Below are 19,727 nucleotides of genomic sequence, written 5' to 3'. Positions count from 1 at the left end.
TTGCCTCTAATAAGGCCTATTCCTCTCTTACTGTCTGTGTACTGTTTACACACTGGCAAAAGATCTTTAGGTTCTCACTTATCGAAAGTGACATTCAATTCTCCTCTTCTTTCTTCTTCCGCACTTCCGCCCTTAGCTGAAGGTATTTGACCAGGTTCATGATTGAGGAATTTACATGATGTTAATACCTTCAGTTTAATTTCATCAGATTTTCTAAAAGCCTCATCATCCAAGGGGTCCCAGTGATTGGCTGGTCCAATCAAATAAATATTCTTTTGGCTGTTGTAAAAGGCAAAATATAGGCCATGTTCAATCAGGTTGTATTTTGCAACACCCAAAACAAAATATCTGCTGGTAATATGATTCTTTGATCAGGCAGCAGTTGTTGACTAATCCTGTGTGCACTAATAGCTACATTAGCAACCAATTTAAAATAATTATACCATTAATCATTTGCACTTGCTGGAATGACGTACATTTATAATGTGCCAGCAAAGGGAATATGTTCATACCTTGCACCTTTTCTGAATTACCCAGCAACTTTGGAACTTACAGATGTCAGTTGCTTTTTCCATTTAATGTATTGGCCAATCAATCAATTCATCAACTAGTCAGCACCCTTGTCCCATCACTGCTACCTAAGGATAACTCTTTTAATGAAATACCCTGCCATTGCAGTCTTTAAATCAGTTTTGTTTTCCTAATTTTGACCATTTTCAATTTGAACAACAACTTTGCATATGGAGCATCTATCAAATGTGTATTCAGAGTTTAGGTACACCATGTGGTGAGGCTTACAACTGTCCATTAGAACATTAATCTTTTTGACATTTACACAGAACTGTTTAAACAGTTTATTCATTTTTGTCTCCAACATGTCTGATATTTGCTGGGTTATTGCTGTATAGATACTCTGTTCTGGTAATTAACTCCATCATTTACTCAGGATTTAATTAAGATTAATGTGTCCTTTTCACATCCTTTTTGAACACAGGCTCTGCATTGGGGACAGCCCATTTAAGGTTGGGATGAGAAAAGTTTCTTCACTCAGGGTGGTGAATCTCTGGAATTTTCTAGCGCAAGAGTTGTGCGAGTTCAATCATTGAGGATATTCAAGACAGAATTGGTAGATTTCTAGACACTATTGATATCAAGGGATATGGTGATAATGGGTCCGAATGGCATGCTAGTTGATAAGAAGCCATAATCTGTTGAATAACAGAGTAGGCTTTATAAGGTTTACTTATAAAGGCTTACTCTTGCTTCTATTTCCTGTGTTCCAATGAGTCTGTTTCGAAACCTCAACTTCCCATGGGTACCATAGGACCGAGGATTCTATGCAGTTTTGGTGCAACTATGAGTGAAACACTAAGATCAAAACTGATCCCACATTGAAAGCTAGTCAGCAAATTTACATTGGCTTTGTTTGGAGGTAGAGGGAACAGAAAATCTGACTGGCTTATTGAGGCTATTTCAAAGAACATTTAGGAGTGAGTCTGGAGTTCCATGCAGGCCAGACCAGGTAATGGAAGTAGATTTCCTTCCCTAAAGGACATGAATGAACCAGGTGTGATTTTGCTTTTCAACAATTGAGAATTATTACTGGGCTCTACTGGATTAGCTTTAGTTCACATTTTACCATTCACCATGTTGGAATTTGAACCCATGTCCACAGAACTTTCACCTGGCCACTGGATTATCAGTCCATTGACACTACCACAATGCCACTGCCTCCTCCCAATGGTGCTTTGGCTGCAGCACTGGTTCCAGGAGCTTATGGTTCCAAAAACAAATCTCTGGATTGTCCTGTATGCCCATTGTTCCTTACTGAGATGATGGGGCATTAAATGTATGTAGATCTGATGTTGCACTGGGCAACACTGTCATGGTCATGTCCTGGTCACGGCCTTTTAATTTTTTTCTGATCCTCCAGCTGCTCCAAATCCTTTACAAATAGAGATTTAATGCTGCTGCCATATAGTTGAATTCACAGGCTCTGTTGTTTAAACTTAGCTTCTCTTATTGAAAATGTGATGTGGATATTTTATAAGTCTCAAGTATATGAGAACGTTTTGTTGGTCCTGCCATACAGTGTGTTTAATTCTTATATCTAGCAAAGAAACTGCGAGTCAAGTCTTAATAATAAACAATATTTATTTATTTACCACAGTTAATACTATAACAACAAAATACACCATAAACTAACAATTTATACCATAAATCTTTATCAACTACCTTATGCTTTAACTTAACTCTGGATGATCGTCTACCACCAGACTAGATCTTGGCCTTGATCCATGTGGCGACGATCGCGTAGTTGACTTCTCCCAGTGACCCCTAGGGTGTCTTCTCTTCACAGTGGTTACTGCCCCTGAGGATGGTGTTGTGGTGTTCTTATACTTAGTTGTTCAAACCCTTTTGGGAGGGTCTGTAGTGTCCTCCATTGAATCGATCAGGGCTTTATCATCCTGATCAATCAGACCCAAACAGGTGTTGACATATCGATGGCAGGGTGGCCCTTGGGCATCCATTTCTGGAGCTGTTAGGTTCACATAGGTCAGGTAGTCCTCTCCAAATAAGACTGTGAGGTGCCCCTGTGTCTGGTGAATAACTCAAGGTTCCAATCATCCTGGGGATGGCATTCAGGTTGATGCTATTCAATTTAAATTTGAATGTATATTGTATTGTCTGCAGCTGCTGGGTCAATTACATACTGTCTGGATTCTGCAGCATGTTGATTAGCACGGTCACTTTGGTCGAGGCTTGTCTCAATTTCCCAGCCTGCCTCATTTATTGTCCGTTTTTCCTAAATCCATCAGCCAGTCCAGCCACAGTTCTTAGGGTAGAAATATTTACCAGGTATGTGGACTAAATTAGATACAAATTTCAATAAGACAATTGCAGGTGATGATTAGCTTTAAACAATGATTTGCTATTTACTATATCTAGTTGATACTTTACGTATCTCGCATCTCTCTCCCTCTTCTCCAGCTTGTCCTACTGTACATCTGAGGTTGAGTCGTCCCATGGTGTAATACTTCCTCACATTCCTGTTATAAGTATGAAGACTAAGAGCATAAAGTTTTTACTATGGCTTTGGTTTCCAGGCCTGTAGTTAGCTTCTGTCTTTCTCAGTAAATGCTTCCAGCATTTGGAGATAACCATGCTGCACTACCTTGTTTACAGCTGATGGTGTCAGAATAGTAATATGGCAATTGAAAGCATTGTTTCTTCCAGATATCAAGTTGTTCAGGCTGCATTGTCTGTAGGGTCAAAACTAAGAGGAAGCAAATACAAGGATTAAAGTCCTTGCTTCTCTAATCTTACATGAATAAAGTAATAACTGTTGCAAATATCCATCGTGAATCACAAAAGTTTAGTGTGGAGGTGCAGCAAGTGATTAGGAAAGCTAACAGAATGTTATAATTTCTTTCAAGGGGAATTGAACACAGAAAAAGAGAGGTTGTGCTTCAGTCTTACAAGGCATTAGTAGGATCACATCTGGAGGAAAGTATACAGAACTGGTCACCTTGTTTAAGGAAGGAAATGCATGCATTGGAAACAGTTCAGAGAAAGTTTACCCAAATAATATATGGAATGGGAGGGTCATGTTATGAGGAGAGCTTGGACTGACGAGGCTTATATCCGGCAGAGTTTAGAAAAATGAAAGTGATTTGATTGAAACAAAGAATATCCTGAAGGCTCTTGATGTGTGGAAATGGAAAGAATGTTTCTTACTGGGAGAATCTAAAACTAATGTTCACTGTTTACACATAAGGCTTCTCCCGTATATAACCAAGATTAGGAGAAGTCTTTTCTCTGTCAGTTGTGAATCTTCAGAACTCTCTTCCTAAAGATGGTGGAAGCAGAGTCTTTGAATATTTTAGGGGAGAGCTACATAGATTCTTAATAAACAAAAGTTATCAGAGCTAGACAGAAATGTCATTGTGGGATAAACTATAGGGGTGTTCACACGGAAGGAAAGAAAATCCTAGGGTCAAGCCCCTGCTCATTACCTAACAAGCTGTTTTGATGGGGCATGGCAAAGCTTTGAAGAAAAGATGTTCACCAGGATGGCACAAAACCTGGTTAGGGAAGAAAGGACCAAATTAACATGAAGGGGGCTCATTGTGGGAAAAGATCTGCAAAAGCAAATCTCTGCAGCAAGCCATGTGATACTTAGAAAATTACATAGCCAAATGAGAGCCTAATTGCAGAGAGGTTTTAACTTCTTTGTTAAATATATCTTCACTTAAGTTAAAAATCACACAACACCAGGTTATAGTCCAACAGGTTTAATTGGAAGCACACTAGCTTTCGGAGCGACACTCCTTCATCAGGTGATTGTGGAGGGCTCAAACGTAACACAGAATTTATAGCAAAAATTTGCAGTGTGATGTAACTGAAATTATACATTGAAAAATTGATTGTCTGTTAGCCCCCTGTGTTCTCTGTCTATGACCTGATGCTTAGATTGATTCTAACCTAAAAAGTGAGATAACACCTTCAACATATTATCTAGCTATCACCATTGTTAACAGCTAACCCGAGAATGCAACTTTTTAAAAAAAAGGGTTTTGTGATTTACACATGAAAGAAGTGAAACTATCACTGTATTCTAACAGATGAAAGGCTTAACAGACAATCGATTTTTCAATGTATAATTTCAGTTACATCACACTGCAAATTTTTGCTATAAATTCTGTGTTACGATCGAGCCCTCCACTATCACCTGATGAAGGAGCGTCGCTCCGAAAGCTAGTGTGCTTCCAATTAAACCTGTTGGACTATAACCTGGTGTTGTGTGATTTTTAACTTTGTACACCCCAGTCCAACACCGGCATCTCCAAATCACATCTTCACTTAAAGTATCTAAGAATGTGAAAAGGGATTTGCCTTGTGGAAGAAGAAAGTAAAACAATAGTTCAGGATTTTTTTATTGTTGTGTTATAGGCATCACTGGCTGGCCAGTATTTATTGCCTGTCCCTTGAGGTGGTAGTGAGCTGCTGACTTGAACCACTGTAGTCAGTATGCTTTGGTTTGTCTTTTGTTGAAACTTACTAAAGTTAAAATATTTCTCTTTTTCAAATCTTGACCCAACCCAAGGATAATGTTTGCTGTTGAATCAATTTCTGCTTATTGCATTTAGTTATTGCAATTAGTTGTGAAGCATTTGGTTTTGCAAATTATTACACAGTCGTAGACTCAAGAAGTAGTAAAATAGTGTATGTCTTAGTGTTCAGTACAACCTGGAGTCAAGCTTCAATCAACATTACCTGTACTATCTAGGCATATTTTCACAAACAATTACCTCACAATTACTATTTTTGCTTTGATTGCTTCTATTCATATTCTGTAATTTCCTACCAGTTCCTCTGACTTCAGTCTTCCCAAAATTCAGTCACCAGCATCTGATAAAACAGTAAGTCTTACAACCATCACTGTTGCAACTGGCCTCTAATGTGTTGCTCCCTTCCTCTTAACAACAAAATACAAATGTTTATCCTCAGTGAAACATCCTTCCACGACTTTGCCTTACTGAAGCTCTGCCTCAACTCATTGCCAATCCCTAAACTTTCATGTGCCCCATCTTCCAGTCCTAAATAAAACCTCTGTCTTTATGGCTGAATTAGTCAGAATCATTTTGTATGTATGCTTAGCCTCAGTATCGGCCTTAAAAAAGGACCTGAAAATGCTGCTTTAAAGTAGAAAACAATGATTTATCACCCAGTCATGTTTTGCTGCTTGGGGAAATTGTAATCCATATGTTCTGTACACGAATACTCTTTGTCATGTATACACATATTTCCATTCCTTTCTTTATAAAAATAAAGATTTATGTAACTTCTGTTACACATTGTACATTCTACTGTTGGTAGATGTGCTTGTTTCTCACTATTCTCATTCAACAGTTTCTCCCAGATTCCTTTTGAGCTTCAGTTGATTAAATATATTAGTTTGGTGTTTGCGCAGTTCATATCTTTTTAAATTTCTTTTGGCTTCTCAAAAGAATTACTTGTGTTCAGAAATATATCTGACAATGCAATCAGCCTGAGTCTTTGATAAGAGTGATTCATATCTTCTAATATTGAAAAGATAACTTTTCAATTGACACTTCTGATTTCAATGCAATTACTATTTAAATTAAGAAACCAAAGTGAGGGTCAGTTAGAAGACATGATGGACATTGATATGCAATGTTTTGTAGAGATAAAGAAAGATCAGAAAACAATAAGCTGTCATTTGTTGAGGTACTTGGAAAGAATAACTTGGAACAGAAGAACATGCAGTACGTCCCAATTAGAAACATGAACAAGGAGGACAAATATATAACTGACACACAGTTTTGGAGATTACAAAGAGCAAAACTATATTAAGCACCATGGTAGAGAATCAAGAAAATATGATGTGAAAAGCTTCTACTTTTCCAATATAGAATTTCTCCTGTAGCATTTCTAACTGATACAAATATACAAACAAGAAGTAGGTCATTGGTCACTTGAGCCTCCCCAGACATTTACTAAATCCAACTGATTGTAGCCTCAAATCCATATCCCATCTACCTAGGAAATATTTTACCCCTTGCATAACAAGAATCTATCCACCTCTTCCTTAGCAATGTTCAAGGAATTTCCTTCCACCAGCTTTTCAGAATGAGAGCTCTGTTTTGCTTCATTGAGGAGGCACATTGGAAATCAAAGCCTTGCTATTCTATCGCTGATAACTGGACATTAGTCCACAGACCAATCAACATTATGTTGCCAGCAAAAGCTGCATTTCTACACCAGCTCAGTTCCAAATTTTTTGCAATTACTGTTTATTCAAACTGTTCATACAATGCTTGCCATGTATCAGGTTATTTGCTTTTAAAACTGCACCCATTCTTTCAAATATCTGATTTGAAATAGCTTTCTCAGGAGTAGGGTGTAGGTTTGCTCACTGAGCTGTAGGTTTGATATTCAGATGTTTCATTACCTGGCTCGGTAACATCATCAGTGGTGACCTCCAAGTGAAACGAAGCTGTTGTCTCCTGCTTTCTATTTATATCTTTCTCCAGGATGGGGTTCCTGGGGTTTGTGGTGATGTCATTTCCTGTTCGTTTTCTGAGGGGTTGATAGATGGCATCTAGATCTATGTGTTTGTTTATGGCGTTGTGGTTGGAGTGCCACAAAAGAAAACCCACCATTTTGACTGGGACAACACATCTATCCTGGGAGAAAGTGAGGACTGCAGATGCTGGAGATCAGAGCTTAAAAATGTGTTGCTGGAAAAGCGCAGCAGGTCAGGCAGCATCCAAGGAGAAGGAGAATCGACGTTTCGGGCATAAGCCCTTCTTCAGTCCCATCTATCCTGGGACAGGCTAAGCAAAGACATGCCAGAGAATTCCTAGAGGCCTGGCACTCCAACCACAACGCCATAAACAGACACACAGATCTAGATGCCATCTATCAACCCCTCAGAAAACGAACAGGAAATGACATCACCACAAATCCCAGGAACCCCATCCAGAAAATATAAATAGAAAGCAGGAGACAACAGCTTCGCTTCACTTGGAGGTCGCCACTGATGATGTTACCTAGCCAGGTAATGCAACATCTGGCTTTCAAACCTACAGCTCAGTGAGCAAACCTACACCCTAAACCTCAACCTGAGCTAGAAACCTTGCATAGCTTTCTCATTTAAGTCTGTACTTTTTAAAAGCACAAAATAAAAATGCACGGTTCTTACAGCTTGAAAGGTCCTCAAACTTCTGAAGGAAAATTTTCCCTTAATCTCTGTTTTATGTAGGTGACCCCTTATTTTTAATCAATGACCCCTGTTTCTTGATTCTACAATAAGAGGATGTTTCCTACATCAACCCTGTCAAGTCCCCTCGATAGTGTATCTTTCAGTCAAGTTGCTTCTTACTGTTCAAAACTCCAGTTCATAGAAGCCTCGCCTGTCCGATGTTCCTTAAGAAGATGACCCGATCATTTCTGTTATTAGCCTGGTAAACTTTCACTGAAATATTTCCCATGTGTTAACATCTTTCCTTAAACAAGGTGACCAATACTGTTCATAGTATTCCAGATGTGACCTCTGTATGCGCCTCTCAACTTTTGTATTAATTTCCACTCTCAAGAAATTATACCATTCTACTAGCTTTCCTGTTTACTTGCTGTACCTGCTCATTCACTCATTCATTCATACCTGCATGCTAATCCTTTGTGATTCATGTACTAGGAAATTGTCATGAGAATCATGAGAGGTATAGACAGGGTGGATAGCAAGAAGCTTTTTCCCAGTGGGTGACACAATTACTAGGGGTCACAAGTTCAAGGTGAGAGGGGAAAAGTTTAAGGGAGATATGCATGGGAAGTCCTTTACGCAGAGGGTGGTAGGTGCCTGGAACGAGTTGCCAGCAGACGTGGTTGGGGCGGGCACAATAGCATCATTTAAGATGTGTCTAGACAGTTGCACGAATGGGCAGGGAGCAAAGGGATACAGAAAATACATGGTAGGTTTAGTTAGAGGATCTGATTGGTGCAGGCTTTGAGGGCTGAAAGGCCTGTTCCTGTGCTGTAATTTTCTTTGTTCTTTGAAATCCAGATTACTCTGCATCCCAGAGCTCTGCAATCTCTCACCAGTTAAATGATGGGTGTCTTCTTTTCTATATTCTGCCAAAATAGACAAGTTCACAATTTCCCACATTTTACTCCATTTCTAAAACCTGTGCCCAATATTTTAATCTATCTCTATCTTTTTATAGCCACCTTATGTCCTCTTCGCAACTTTTCTATCTATCTTTGTATCATCTGTAAATTTAGCAACCATACTTTCCATTTCTTCATTAAATTCATTTAAATAAATTGCAAATAGTTGAGATCCTAGCACTGATCCCTGTGGCATACCACTCATTACAAGTTGCCATCCTGAACATTAACATCAGGTGGGCCAGTGGGCTAAGGAGTGGCAGATGGAGTTTAATTTAGATAAATGTGAGGTGTTGCATTTTGGTAAGGCAAACCAGGACAGGACTTATGTAGTTAATGGTACAGCCAAGCAAAGTGTTGGCAAACAAAGAGACCTAGGGCGAAAGTGCATAGTTCCTTGAAAATGGAGTCACAGGTAGACAGGGTGGTGAAGAAGTCATTTGGCATGCTTACCTTCATTGGTCAGAACACTGAGAATAGGAGTTGGGATGTCATGCTGTGGCTGTACAGGAGATTGGTGAGGCCACTTTTAGAACACTGCAGTCAATTCTTGTCACCCTTCTGTAGGAAAGATATTGTTAAACTTGAGAGGATGCAGAAAAGATTTACAAAGGTTTTGCCAGGACTGGAGGGTTTGAGTTGTAGGGAGTGGCTGAATAGGCCGGGCCATTTTTCCCTAGCGTGTTGGAGGTTGAGGGGTGACCTTACAGAGGTTTGTAGAATCATGAGGGGCATGGATAGGGTAAATAACAAAAGTCCTTTTCCGAGGTTGGAGGTATCCAAAACTAGAGGGTATAGGTTTAAGGTGAGAGGGGAAGAATTTGAAAATGATCTGAGGGATAACTTTTCCACACAGAGAGTGGTGCATGTATGGAATGAGCTGCCAGAGGAAGTGGTGGTGGCAGAGACAGTTATAAAATTTAAAAGGCATCTGGATGGGTATATGAATAGGAAGGGTTTAGAGAGATATGTAGGAGAAAGTGAGAACTGCAGATGCTGGAGACCAGAGTTGAAAAATGTGGTGCTGGAAAAACACAGCAGGCCAGGCAGCATCCAAGGAGCAGGAGAATCAACGTTTCAGGTATAAGCCCTTCTTCAGGAAATATAGAGGGATATGGGCCAGATGCTGGGACTAGGTCAGATTGGGATGTCTCGTCAGCGTGGACAAGTTGAACTGAAGGGTCTGTTTCTATGCTGTTTAATATAACCGTTTGTTCCTACTCTCCACTTCCTGTTAGTCAGTTAATCATCTATCATGCCGCAACTTATAGACTTTAAGCTTTCTACAGCGACATTTGATATAGCATGCTGTCAAAGACATTCTGGAAATCTAAGTACAGAAGATCCACTGCTTCCCCTTTATCCGCAATGCATTGTTACTTCCTCAAAGAATTTCAATAGATTGATTTCCCTTTGACAAGACTATGTTGACTATGCATGATCATCTTGAACTTATCCAAGTCTCCTACTATAACTTTAATACAGCTTCTAATATTTACCCAAAGACAGACGTTAAGCCAACTTGCCCCATAGTTTCTTGTTTTCTGTCTCCATCCCTTTTTGAATAAAAATGTTACATTTGCTATTATCCAATCCATTGGACCTTCCCCAATTTGGGAAAATTTAAATCAATGAATGAAATAGCTCACTATCCACTTCTTTTAAGACCCTAGAATGAAGTCGATCAGGACCCAGGCATTCAATTATCCAATCCTCCAACAATTTACTCAGACCACTTCTCTGGTGATTGTGATTTTTCCTGAGTTCTTCCCTCTCTCCCTCAATTTCCAACTGTATTGCTGCTTCTGGGATGTTACTTGTATCCTTGAAAGTAAAGACTGAATGCAAGATATCTATTTAATTTACCTCCATCTCTACTTCTCCAAACTCGCTTTATGTAGGACCAATGCTCACTTTGTTTACTTTGTACAGACTTACAGAAATGGTTCCCATCTGTTTTTATGTTTCAACATACTCTAATTCTTCCCACTTTTTTTTATTTATCACTTGTCACTTCTTTTTAGATATTCTGATGAATCCTCTAATCTGCCACCCACCTTTGCGCAGTTATATGATCTTTCTTTAAGTTTGATGGCAGTTTTTAACTTTTCTCTTTAACCACAAACGGGGGTCTGTTTCTTTGAATTTTCCTTACAGTTTGGAATGTGTTCTGTGCATTCTGAAATCACCACGTAAGGACCCATGGGCATCATGCAATGTTCTGAGCCATCAGTAGCTGCAGAATTGTCCTTAATCACAGTAACTTCATAACTCAGTATATCCCCATTTCTACTAAAACAATCAAGCCAAGGGGTGAATCATGCTTCAACCTGGACAGGAGGGCATGCCTGGAGAAGCATCATAAATTTAAAAAAAGATGCCAACCTGTTAATGCTACAACACCAGGATACTTGCATGTCAAAAAGTATAAGCTGCAAGTGATGAATACAGCTAAAGGATTTAGTAGTGATGAGAAGTTTAACACCTTATTAGAGGTGGAGGTTCCACAAAATATCTCCATCCTGAATGATAGAAGAGCCCAGCACAGCCAGATGTGCCAAGTGAATGAGCCATCTTGGCTTCCTCTGGAGGTCCGAGCATTTCAGGTTCACTGCACGCAACATCAAGAAATGGTGGAGGCGCTGGATATGGCAAAGGCTATGCATCCTGACAACATTCTGGCAATAGTACTGAAGATGTGTGCTCCTGAACTTGTCACTCCCCTAGCCACGCTGAACCAGTATAGTTACAACACTGGCTTCTACCTAACAATGTGAAAAATTGCCCAGCTGTGTCCTATACAGAAAAAGCAGGGCAAGCTCAACCCAGCCAATTACCACTACATTCAGTCAGTCTGCTCTCAATCATCAATAAAGTGATGAAAGGTATCATTAGCAGTGCTATCCAGCAGCACTTGCTCAGCAATAATCTGCTCACTAATGGCCAGTTTGGATTCTGCCAGGGATACTCAGTCCCTGACCTGAATGCAGCCTTGGTTCAAACTTGGCCAAATGAGCAGAATTCTAAAGGTGATGTGAGAGTGACAGCCCTTGACATCAAGGACACTTCAATAGTGTGTGGCATCAAGGAGCCCTAACAAAACTGGAATCAGTAGGAATCAGGATTAAACTCTCCATTGGAGTCATGCCTGACACATAGGAAGATGATTATGGTTGTTAGAGGTAAATTATCTCAGCTCCAGAGTATCTCTGCAGCAGTTCCTCAGGGTAGTGCCCCAGACTCCGCCATCTTCAGCTGTTTCATCAATGACCTTCCATCATAAGCTCAGCTGTAGGTTGTCCTTCTTTCATTACTCACATTTAATATTTAGAGAATTTTACACGTGTCAGATGACAGATTAGAATAAGTCTGTGTTGTGAATGCTATGGAATCTTTATGGACAGCTGTCAGCAAGGTAAAAAGTAATATGTTACAAGAAGAAAAAATGCTAAACAAAAGTTTGGTCAGGCAGAAAATTAGATAATTTCAAGTTAGTGACCTTTCATCAGAACAGCAAACACTGTTCCTTCAAAAATCTGTCCCAATTATTGACAACTCCATTCCCCAATGTAGACAATGGTCTGATTTGAGGAGTGATTTTTAATATAGCCCATTACAAAACCATCTTTAAAACTCTGACTGAAATGTCTTTGGAGATGTTTTACAATGTTTTTACATTTGTAAGGAAGTCATAAACAATATATAATATGCCACTGGGGATGTATGCAGTGCCTGTGAAGTAGTTAATCTGTCACAGGCGTCCACCACCACACAATTGGGGCAATTTACAGCATTGTTTCTCAATAGTGGCTCCAAGTAGCTGCTTGCACATAGTAGTGATTGAACTGGGTGAGAGCAGCAGATTGTTGTTGTCAATGCTATGTGCTCTATTAAAGAACCTTTTATAAATTACATCAATGCTGAGTTACTTGACCACTACTGGAAGTTGGTTTAATTTATGACTAATTTTAGTTCATTTATTTTGTTTAGGGCCACATAATTACGGACTGAGTATTTAGCAGTGGCCCACCTCAATTTTCACACGTGCACCTATAATGTTATTCTGTACCCATCTCCCATTTCTATACAAATGTATATTAGTCACTAATATTGGAAGTTCTACCAGAGAAAATTATTTCCATTGTTTTTCATCTGCAAGAGAAATTCAGTCTTATTTTGATCTTTTTATATGCTTATTCTTCACAAGGGCCCATTTATAATGTTTGTGGCCTACATAAAATTAGTATTTTGTGCTTGCCATTAAAGTCACTTTTTCTAATAACACAATACGAATTTAAGTAGTTCATTTTTCTCGCCATTTCAACATAGTCTCTACCTTATTTTAAGGTCTGATGCGAGCAAAGTGGAGTCATTTAGCAAAATGTAAAATTTTGTGGCAAAATCCAGGCCCATGTCAACTCAGTTAATAGTGTGCTAAATTGTTAAAGTGTTACAAGTTTATCATTCATACAATTGGTGAGTTCTGGTAATATATCCAGTTCCAGATGGCAAAGGCAAATCAATGGTCAGGAGAGTTGTATCAAATCTTTCTTTTCAGTAAAAGGTGTTTTCCCTGCTTGTTCCTGAAGGTACCCTTCACAGGGGGGCAGATTGTACTGAAGGCAGCAGTGCCAATTGTTAAAGAGCTGTTTTTTGCAGTTCTTTTCTCTGGATGGTTCCTCTTGAGATTATCGATCTATGTTCTAACATTCCGAGTGCAAAACTTAGAGTTTTATTCCTTTGATGGTAAAGACTATGTGCGCATGTGGGTGTATCCCCGGCCAGATGACGGAGGGACAGGCTGATGGTAGGCCATCAGTTCCAGCTTCTCCCTGTTTGGAGTGAGCTGAGGGGATTCTGAAGGGGACTGCTCAGTCCAAGAAGCTGCTACCCAAAGACACCTCTTGCAGGCACCAAGTGACCTTCACTGAACTGTCACCTGTATGTGTATTCTTGTTAAGGGACTCACTGGTTCACAGCTCTGTCCTTGTTGCCAATTCGCATCCCTTCTGTCTACCTCAACAGAGGTATACATTGAATCATTTGAGGTGGCTACATTTGCATAGTAGGTGCAAACCAAACCTACCACAACTATTTTAAAATGACATTAAAAATGCCATTTTAAAGATTGTTTTTTCTGTGCTTTTAATTCTGGCTCAGTCCAATGTTGTTTTCCCTCTATCTCTTTCTTACCTAATTTGTCATTCAACGTGCTCACTTTAATTTGCCCTCCTTCTTAAGTCATCCAGTGTTAATTTGCAAACCTTGTGTCTCATTGGCTCTGTGCAATCTGACTTGTCCCCTTTCCATCATCATGCTGCCTTCAGCAACTTGTTGAGCAAGGTATTCTTGATTTGAATAGGGGCAGGCCTGACTTAGGACAAGAAACCATTAGGTGACCTGCCAAATCAAACCATGAACTAATGTTGCAGTTTGACAGCTGTGAGCACTGTACCTTTTACAATATTTACTGTGCAGGTTTCCCTTAGCTGTCCTAGCCCTCCCCAAATCTTTCACAATCTTCTTTTTTTTTAGTAAATTAGAAGAGTCTATATTCAAATGTAAAGCACTTGCGGTGCAGTTGGTCATTTTGCTTTCTCCTTGCTGGCTTCCACAATATCAGAAATCAAATTGATCTGGCTGTGATTTATGTGTTTAAGATTTATGAAGTGGTTGTTCCTCTTCTGGACTATTGTTAGTGTTGGATACTAGTGTTAGTTCCCCTAAAAAGAAACAAAGTAGTCCACCATATGTTGTTGTTTCTCATGTAAAATTTCTTTTCTTACAATATTAACTTGTTCTTCAAAGTTCTGTTTCAAGGCATGAATGAATGTTGCTGATTTGATTTGGTTCAAGAGTGTGGTGCTGGAAAAGCACAGCAGGTCAGAAAATATCCAAGGTGCAGGAGAACTGACATTTCGGGCATAAGCCCTTCCCCATTCCTGATGAAGGGCTTTTGCCCGAAATGTCGATTCTCCTGCTCCTCGGATGCTGCCTGACCTGTGCTTTTCCAGCACCACACTCTCGACTCTGATCTCTAGCATCTGCAGCCCTCACTTTCTCCAAGTTAATTTGATTTGGTGTCAAATCCAAAAGCTGTTTAAAATCTTAAGAATTGAATATTTCATGCTTGCCAATAGATTGATCTATCACGTGGATAGTGCGGGACGGTGGCTCAGCGGTTAGCACTGCTGCCTCACAATGCCAGGGATCCGGGTTTAATTCCAGCCTCAGCTGACTGTGTGTCTGGAGTTTGTTCCCAGTGTCTGTCTAGGTTTCCTCCGGGAGCTCTGGTTTCCTCTCACAATCCAAAGATGTGCAGGTTGGGTACATTAGTGTTCAGGGATGTGTAGGTTGGGTACATTAGTCAGGGGAAAACTATAGGATAAAAGGGCAGTGGAATGGGTCTAGGTGGGTCACTCTTCAGAGGGTCAGTGTGGACTTGTTAGGCCGAAAGGCCTATTTCCACACTGTAGGGATTCTAGGTTCTAGCTTTGAAAGCCTTTCTGATTGAAGCACTGACGTAGGTGAATATTGTTGCACTGAGATACTGTTGATAGGTGATAGAAGTTGTTGATCATTTTCTTAACTTGGAAGAATCTGATTGTGTTGTACTACACTTACTATGTTTTGCTGCGGTTTTTTTAATTGATCAGAGTTATTGTTCTGTTGGCATCCACTCTGCATTGCCAACTGAGCTACACACATCCTCCCCACCCAGCCCCATACTCCAACCACCACTCCTGCTCCATACAGCTTATGGTCATCTGGTCTCCACCTGACCTAAACTTACTCCATGTGCCTTGCTTCTCTATTCACCATTCCATCTGACCTTGCCTTTATCCTAGCCCTGGTGTTATTTCGCACTCTTTCTCCCTGGCCACCCCCTCCCACTTCTGTGCAATCTTGCCTCCTGTGCCCTAACTCCTCCACTACTTAATCTGGCTGCGAGGAATTCATCTCCTGGCTCCTAGTTTTGCTGGTGGCTTCTTCTGTTCTTGGGCTCCACCTTGTGGCTGGAGCTGGTGACTTCACGGTCAAAAGCTGGTACCTGCACCTACCAAGGTCTGCATTAGATAGAGCGTTGTCAATCAAAAGTGCATGACTATATGATTAATGTTTTTAATTATACTGGACCTTACAGTATTTCTTTTACTGTATATTTAATAATGCATTTTATGTTGCAATTTATTTCAGCAAGGCATGCACAATTCTGCCCATGTTTGGTTACTATTGAATAGGAATTTCTAATTCACTTAAAATTGATTCACATAAAGTGGTGATTCTCAAGAATATAGCCATAACGTGAAATAAAGACTCAGTGCAATACGGCTGGATGTTAAACATACCTTGAAATTGTCAAAAAAAATTGTACTCAAGTTATAACTTGTCATTTCTTCTTCCATTGATATATCAATTGTTAATTATGTGCAAGTACTCAAACTTTTGGTGACCTGTAACTGAACTAGTAAAAGCTTATTTCTGACAATCTTGTAAAATCTACAAAAGGGGCATGTGTGACTTTGATCTGGTTTCTTACAGCAATAGAAAGCGGATGTCTGTGATTGTCCGTATGCCATCAGGAAAGCTGCGACTTTACTGTAAAGGAGCAGTAAGTCTTCCACTAAAATTCATTCAAATTAACAGTATTTTCATAAAGTTGTTCTTGTTTTTTTATTTATTTTTTTTTATATATATATATATACACACACACACATATAAAATGATTTTTGTTCACTTTCAGATCGAAGCAAACAATTACCTATACTTCATTGAAGCTAGTCTATTGTATTCACAGTTCACAATAAAAACTGAAAGAACTGTGGCTGCTGTAAATCAGAGACAAAAATAGAGTTTGCTAGAAAAGCTCTGCAGGTATGGCAGTACCTGTGCAGAGAAATCAAAGTTAACATTTCGGGTTGAGTTCAGTTCTAAGGAATCATCACTTGACTCGAAATGTTAACTCTGATTTCTCTTTACTGTTCAGAAATTGGCCTCCTCTACATTGGGAGACAAAACACAGACGGCGGGACCGCTTTGCGGAACACCACTGTTCTGTCTACAAAAATGATCCTCATCTTTCCGTTGTCTGCCACTTCAGCACACCACTGTGTGTTCCCAGGTTCATGTTTCTGTCTCAGGTCTGCTGTGATGCTGCAGCAAAACTCAATACAAGCTGGAACAACATCACATCTTTCACCTAGGTGCCTTGTAGCCATCAGGACTAAATGATGAGTTTAACACTTTCACAGCGTTAACACCACCTCAATGTTTGTTTCCCACCACCATGCCCCCAGATCCTGTTCTGTAATGGGTTATCCTATCACAGCCAATCCATTTTCAACTATTCACACTTCCCGCTATCATCAAGTCAGCATTTATTTCTCTCTTGGCTTGCTATCAGAAAACCATTTGTCAGCCTCCCTTCTCCCTCCCTCACTCTCCCTCCCTCACTCTCCCTCCCTCCCTCACTCTCCCTCCCTCCCTCACTCTCCCTCCCTCCCTCACTCTCCCTCCCTCCCTCCCTCACTCTCCCTCCCTCACTCTCCCTCCCTCACCCTCCCTCCCTCCCTCCCTCCCTCCCTCCCTCACTCTCCCTCCCTCACTCTCCCTCCCTCACTCTCCCTCCCTCACTCTCCCTCCCTCACTCTCCCTCCCTCACTCTCCCTCCCTCACTCTCCCTCCCTCACTCTCCCTCCCTCACTCTCCCTCCCTCACTCTCCCTCCCTCACTCTCCCTCCCTCCCTCACTCTCCCTCACTCTCCCTCCCTCACTCTCCCTCCCTCACTCTCCCTCCCTCACTCTCCCTCCCTCACTCTCCCTCCCTCACTCTCCCTCCCTCACTCTCCCTCCCTCACTCTCCCTCACCCTCCCTCACTCTCCCTCACCCTCCCTCCCTCACCCTCCCTCCCTCACCCTCCCTCCCTCACCCTCCCTCCCTCACCCTCCCTCCCTCACCCTCCCTCCCTCACCCTCCCTCCCTCACCCTCCCTCCCTCACTCTCCCTCCCTCACTCTCCCTCCCTCACTCTCCCTCCCACCCTCTCCCTCCCTCACTCTCCCTCCCACCCTCTCCCTCCCACCCTCTGAGCACTGTCACCATTCATTCAACTCACTCCTTTTCCCCCCATTACCCCCATCATTAGTATAAATACCACCATTTCTCAGCTGCTTTCAGTTCTGACCAAGGTTACTGGATGTGAAACATGAACTCTGTTTCTTTCTCCGTAGATGCTGCCAGACCTGCTGAGTTTCTCCAAAACTTTGTTTTTATTTCAGATCTACAGCAACCGGGCTCTTATGTGTTAATGACTTTCCTTTCTTGACTATTAATCAGAAGTGGAATTATAGTCATTTAAATCAAGATAAAATGTTGTATTTTAACTGTAGTTAATGACAAAATAAATCTACTATAAAGATATAGAAGTAAAAATAAAATTGGAACTGCAGAGTAAGTCTGGCAAGATCTGTGGAGAGAAACTGAAAGGTAAATTTTGGGTCAATGAATTTTCCTCAACTGAAGAACAAAACTTTTTTGGTGAAAGTGTAGAGGAAGAACCAAAAAGAAGCTCTGTGATAAGCAGAGAGTAGAAGAAATTAAATGACAAACTATTTAATAATGCAAAAGCCAAAGAGACTGCTAATAGGTGTAGTCATGGAATAACTGGACAGTGGCAGTGTAGATATAGGATTTGCTGAGTGATAAGTATCATTAATTTGGTTAATGGATGTTCTTCTGGCTAAAAAGAAATCTGATGTGGAGTTCCCTCAAAGCAGTGCTGGCACCCTTGCTTTTCCTGATCCATATTAATGATCTAGACAACTTCAAAATTTGTAGATGACTCAAAACTTGGAAGCCATGTAAATGTGAGGGAGCAGTGCAGACCTTCAAAAAGACAAAGACAAGTTGGAGGAGTTGGTGGTGAGCATCAGAATAACTTTAATGTAGAGAAATGTGAGCTGATACATTTTGGTAGGAAGATCAAGATTAAAAAAAGCACAACTCTAAAAGGGGTGCAAAAGCAAACGGACTTAGGTACATATGTACACTTGTCATTGAATGTAGCAGAGCATGTTGAGAGAACTGTTAGTGAAGCGCACACAGTATTCTAGGTTTTATTAGGGCATTGAGAACAAAAGTAAGAGTACTATGTTAAACTTAATTCAGGCACTTGTTTGGCCTCAGTTGGAATAATGCATTAACTTTCGATAGAGATAGGTTCTTGATTAGTAAGGGGATCAAAATTATGGGGAGAATCGGATTAAGAAATATATCAACCATTGAATGGCAGAGCAGAATTGATGGGCCAAATGACATCATTCTGCTGCTATCTCTTATGGCCTTATTGCTCTGGTTTTTCATGTGCAGAAGGATCTGAGACTATTGGAGGACATGCAGGACAGATTTATGAGAAATGGTTCCAGGATTAAACATTTCAATTATGAAGATAGTGCCAACTTCTCCAATCTGTCTTCCCTGGAGAGGAGAAGGCTGAAATGAGATCAGACTAAAATATCTAAAATCATGAGAAATCTGGACAGATTAAATAGGGAGGAAGTGTTCTCTCACAAATGGATCGAGAACAAGAGGGCACAGATTTAAAGTAATTAAAAAATTTTCAAAAAGGGCATTGGATTGAAGAAACATGTTTTCATGTGATGAGAATTTAGGTTCTGGAATGAGCAACATGAGTGTGTGGAAGAGGCCATTTCTTTTTCTTTTATTCTCTTATGAAATATAGGCTTCACTATCTGAGCCAGTACTTATTGCCCGTCTCTAGTTGCCCTTGAGAAGGTGGTGGTGAGCTGCAGTCCACATGCTGTAAATTGACTCACAATGCCCTTGTGGTGGGAATTCCAAGATGTTGACCCAGCAACAGTGAAAGAGTGGTGATCTGTTTCCAAGTCATGATGGTCAGTGGCTTGGAGGGGAATTTGCAGGGGATAGCATTTCCATGTATTTACTGCCCTTTTCCTTCTAAATAGAAGTAACCATGGGTGTGGAAGCTGCTGTTTAAGGAATTTTGATGAATT

At 40.5% G+C, this 19,727-nt stretch overlaps 1 protein-coding gene across 2 annotated transcripts in view; it reads left to right on the top strand.

Annotated features, from left to right (window-relative positions):
* Positions 1 to 19,727, top strand: part of atp8a1 (ATPase phospholipid transporting 8A1) — a 360,724-nt gene that overhangs the window by 194,320 nt on the left and 146,677 nt on the right. For both annotated transcript variants that reach the window (XM_043691994.2, XM_043691984.2), the window contains exon 19: positions 16,237 to 16,306. In XM_043691994.2, coding sequence (XP_043547929.1) covers positions 16,237 to 16,306 — 70 coding nt within the window. The remainder of the gene's footprint in view (positions 1 to 16,236; positions 16,307 to 19,727) is intronic.

This window comes from Chiloscyllium plagiosum, unplaced genomic scaffold, assembly GCF_037043375.1.
Source record: "Chiloscyllium plagiosum isolate Xiang-an unplaced genomic scaffold, Cpla_swu_hap1 HiC_scaffold_1, whole genome shotgun sequence".
Taxonomy (NCBI): domain Eukaryota; kingdom Metazoa; phylum Chordata; class Chondrichthyes; order Orectolobiformes; family Hemiscylliidae; genus Chiloscyllium; species Chiloscyllium plagiosum.
Note: the sequence above shows the minus strand (reverse complement) of the source record. Positions and strands in the feature narration are given on the sequence as shown.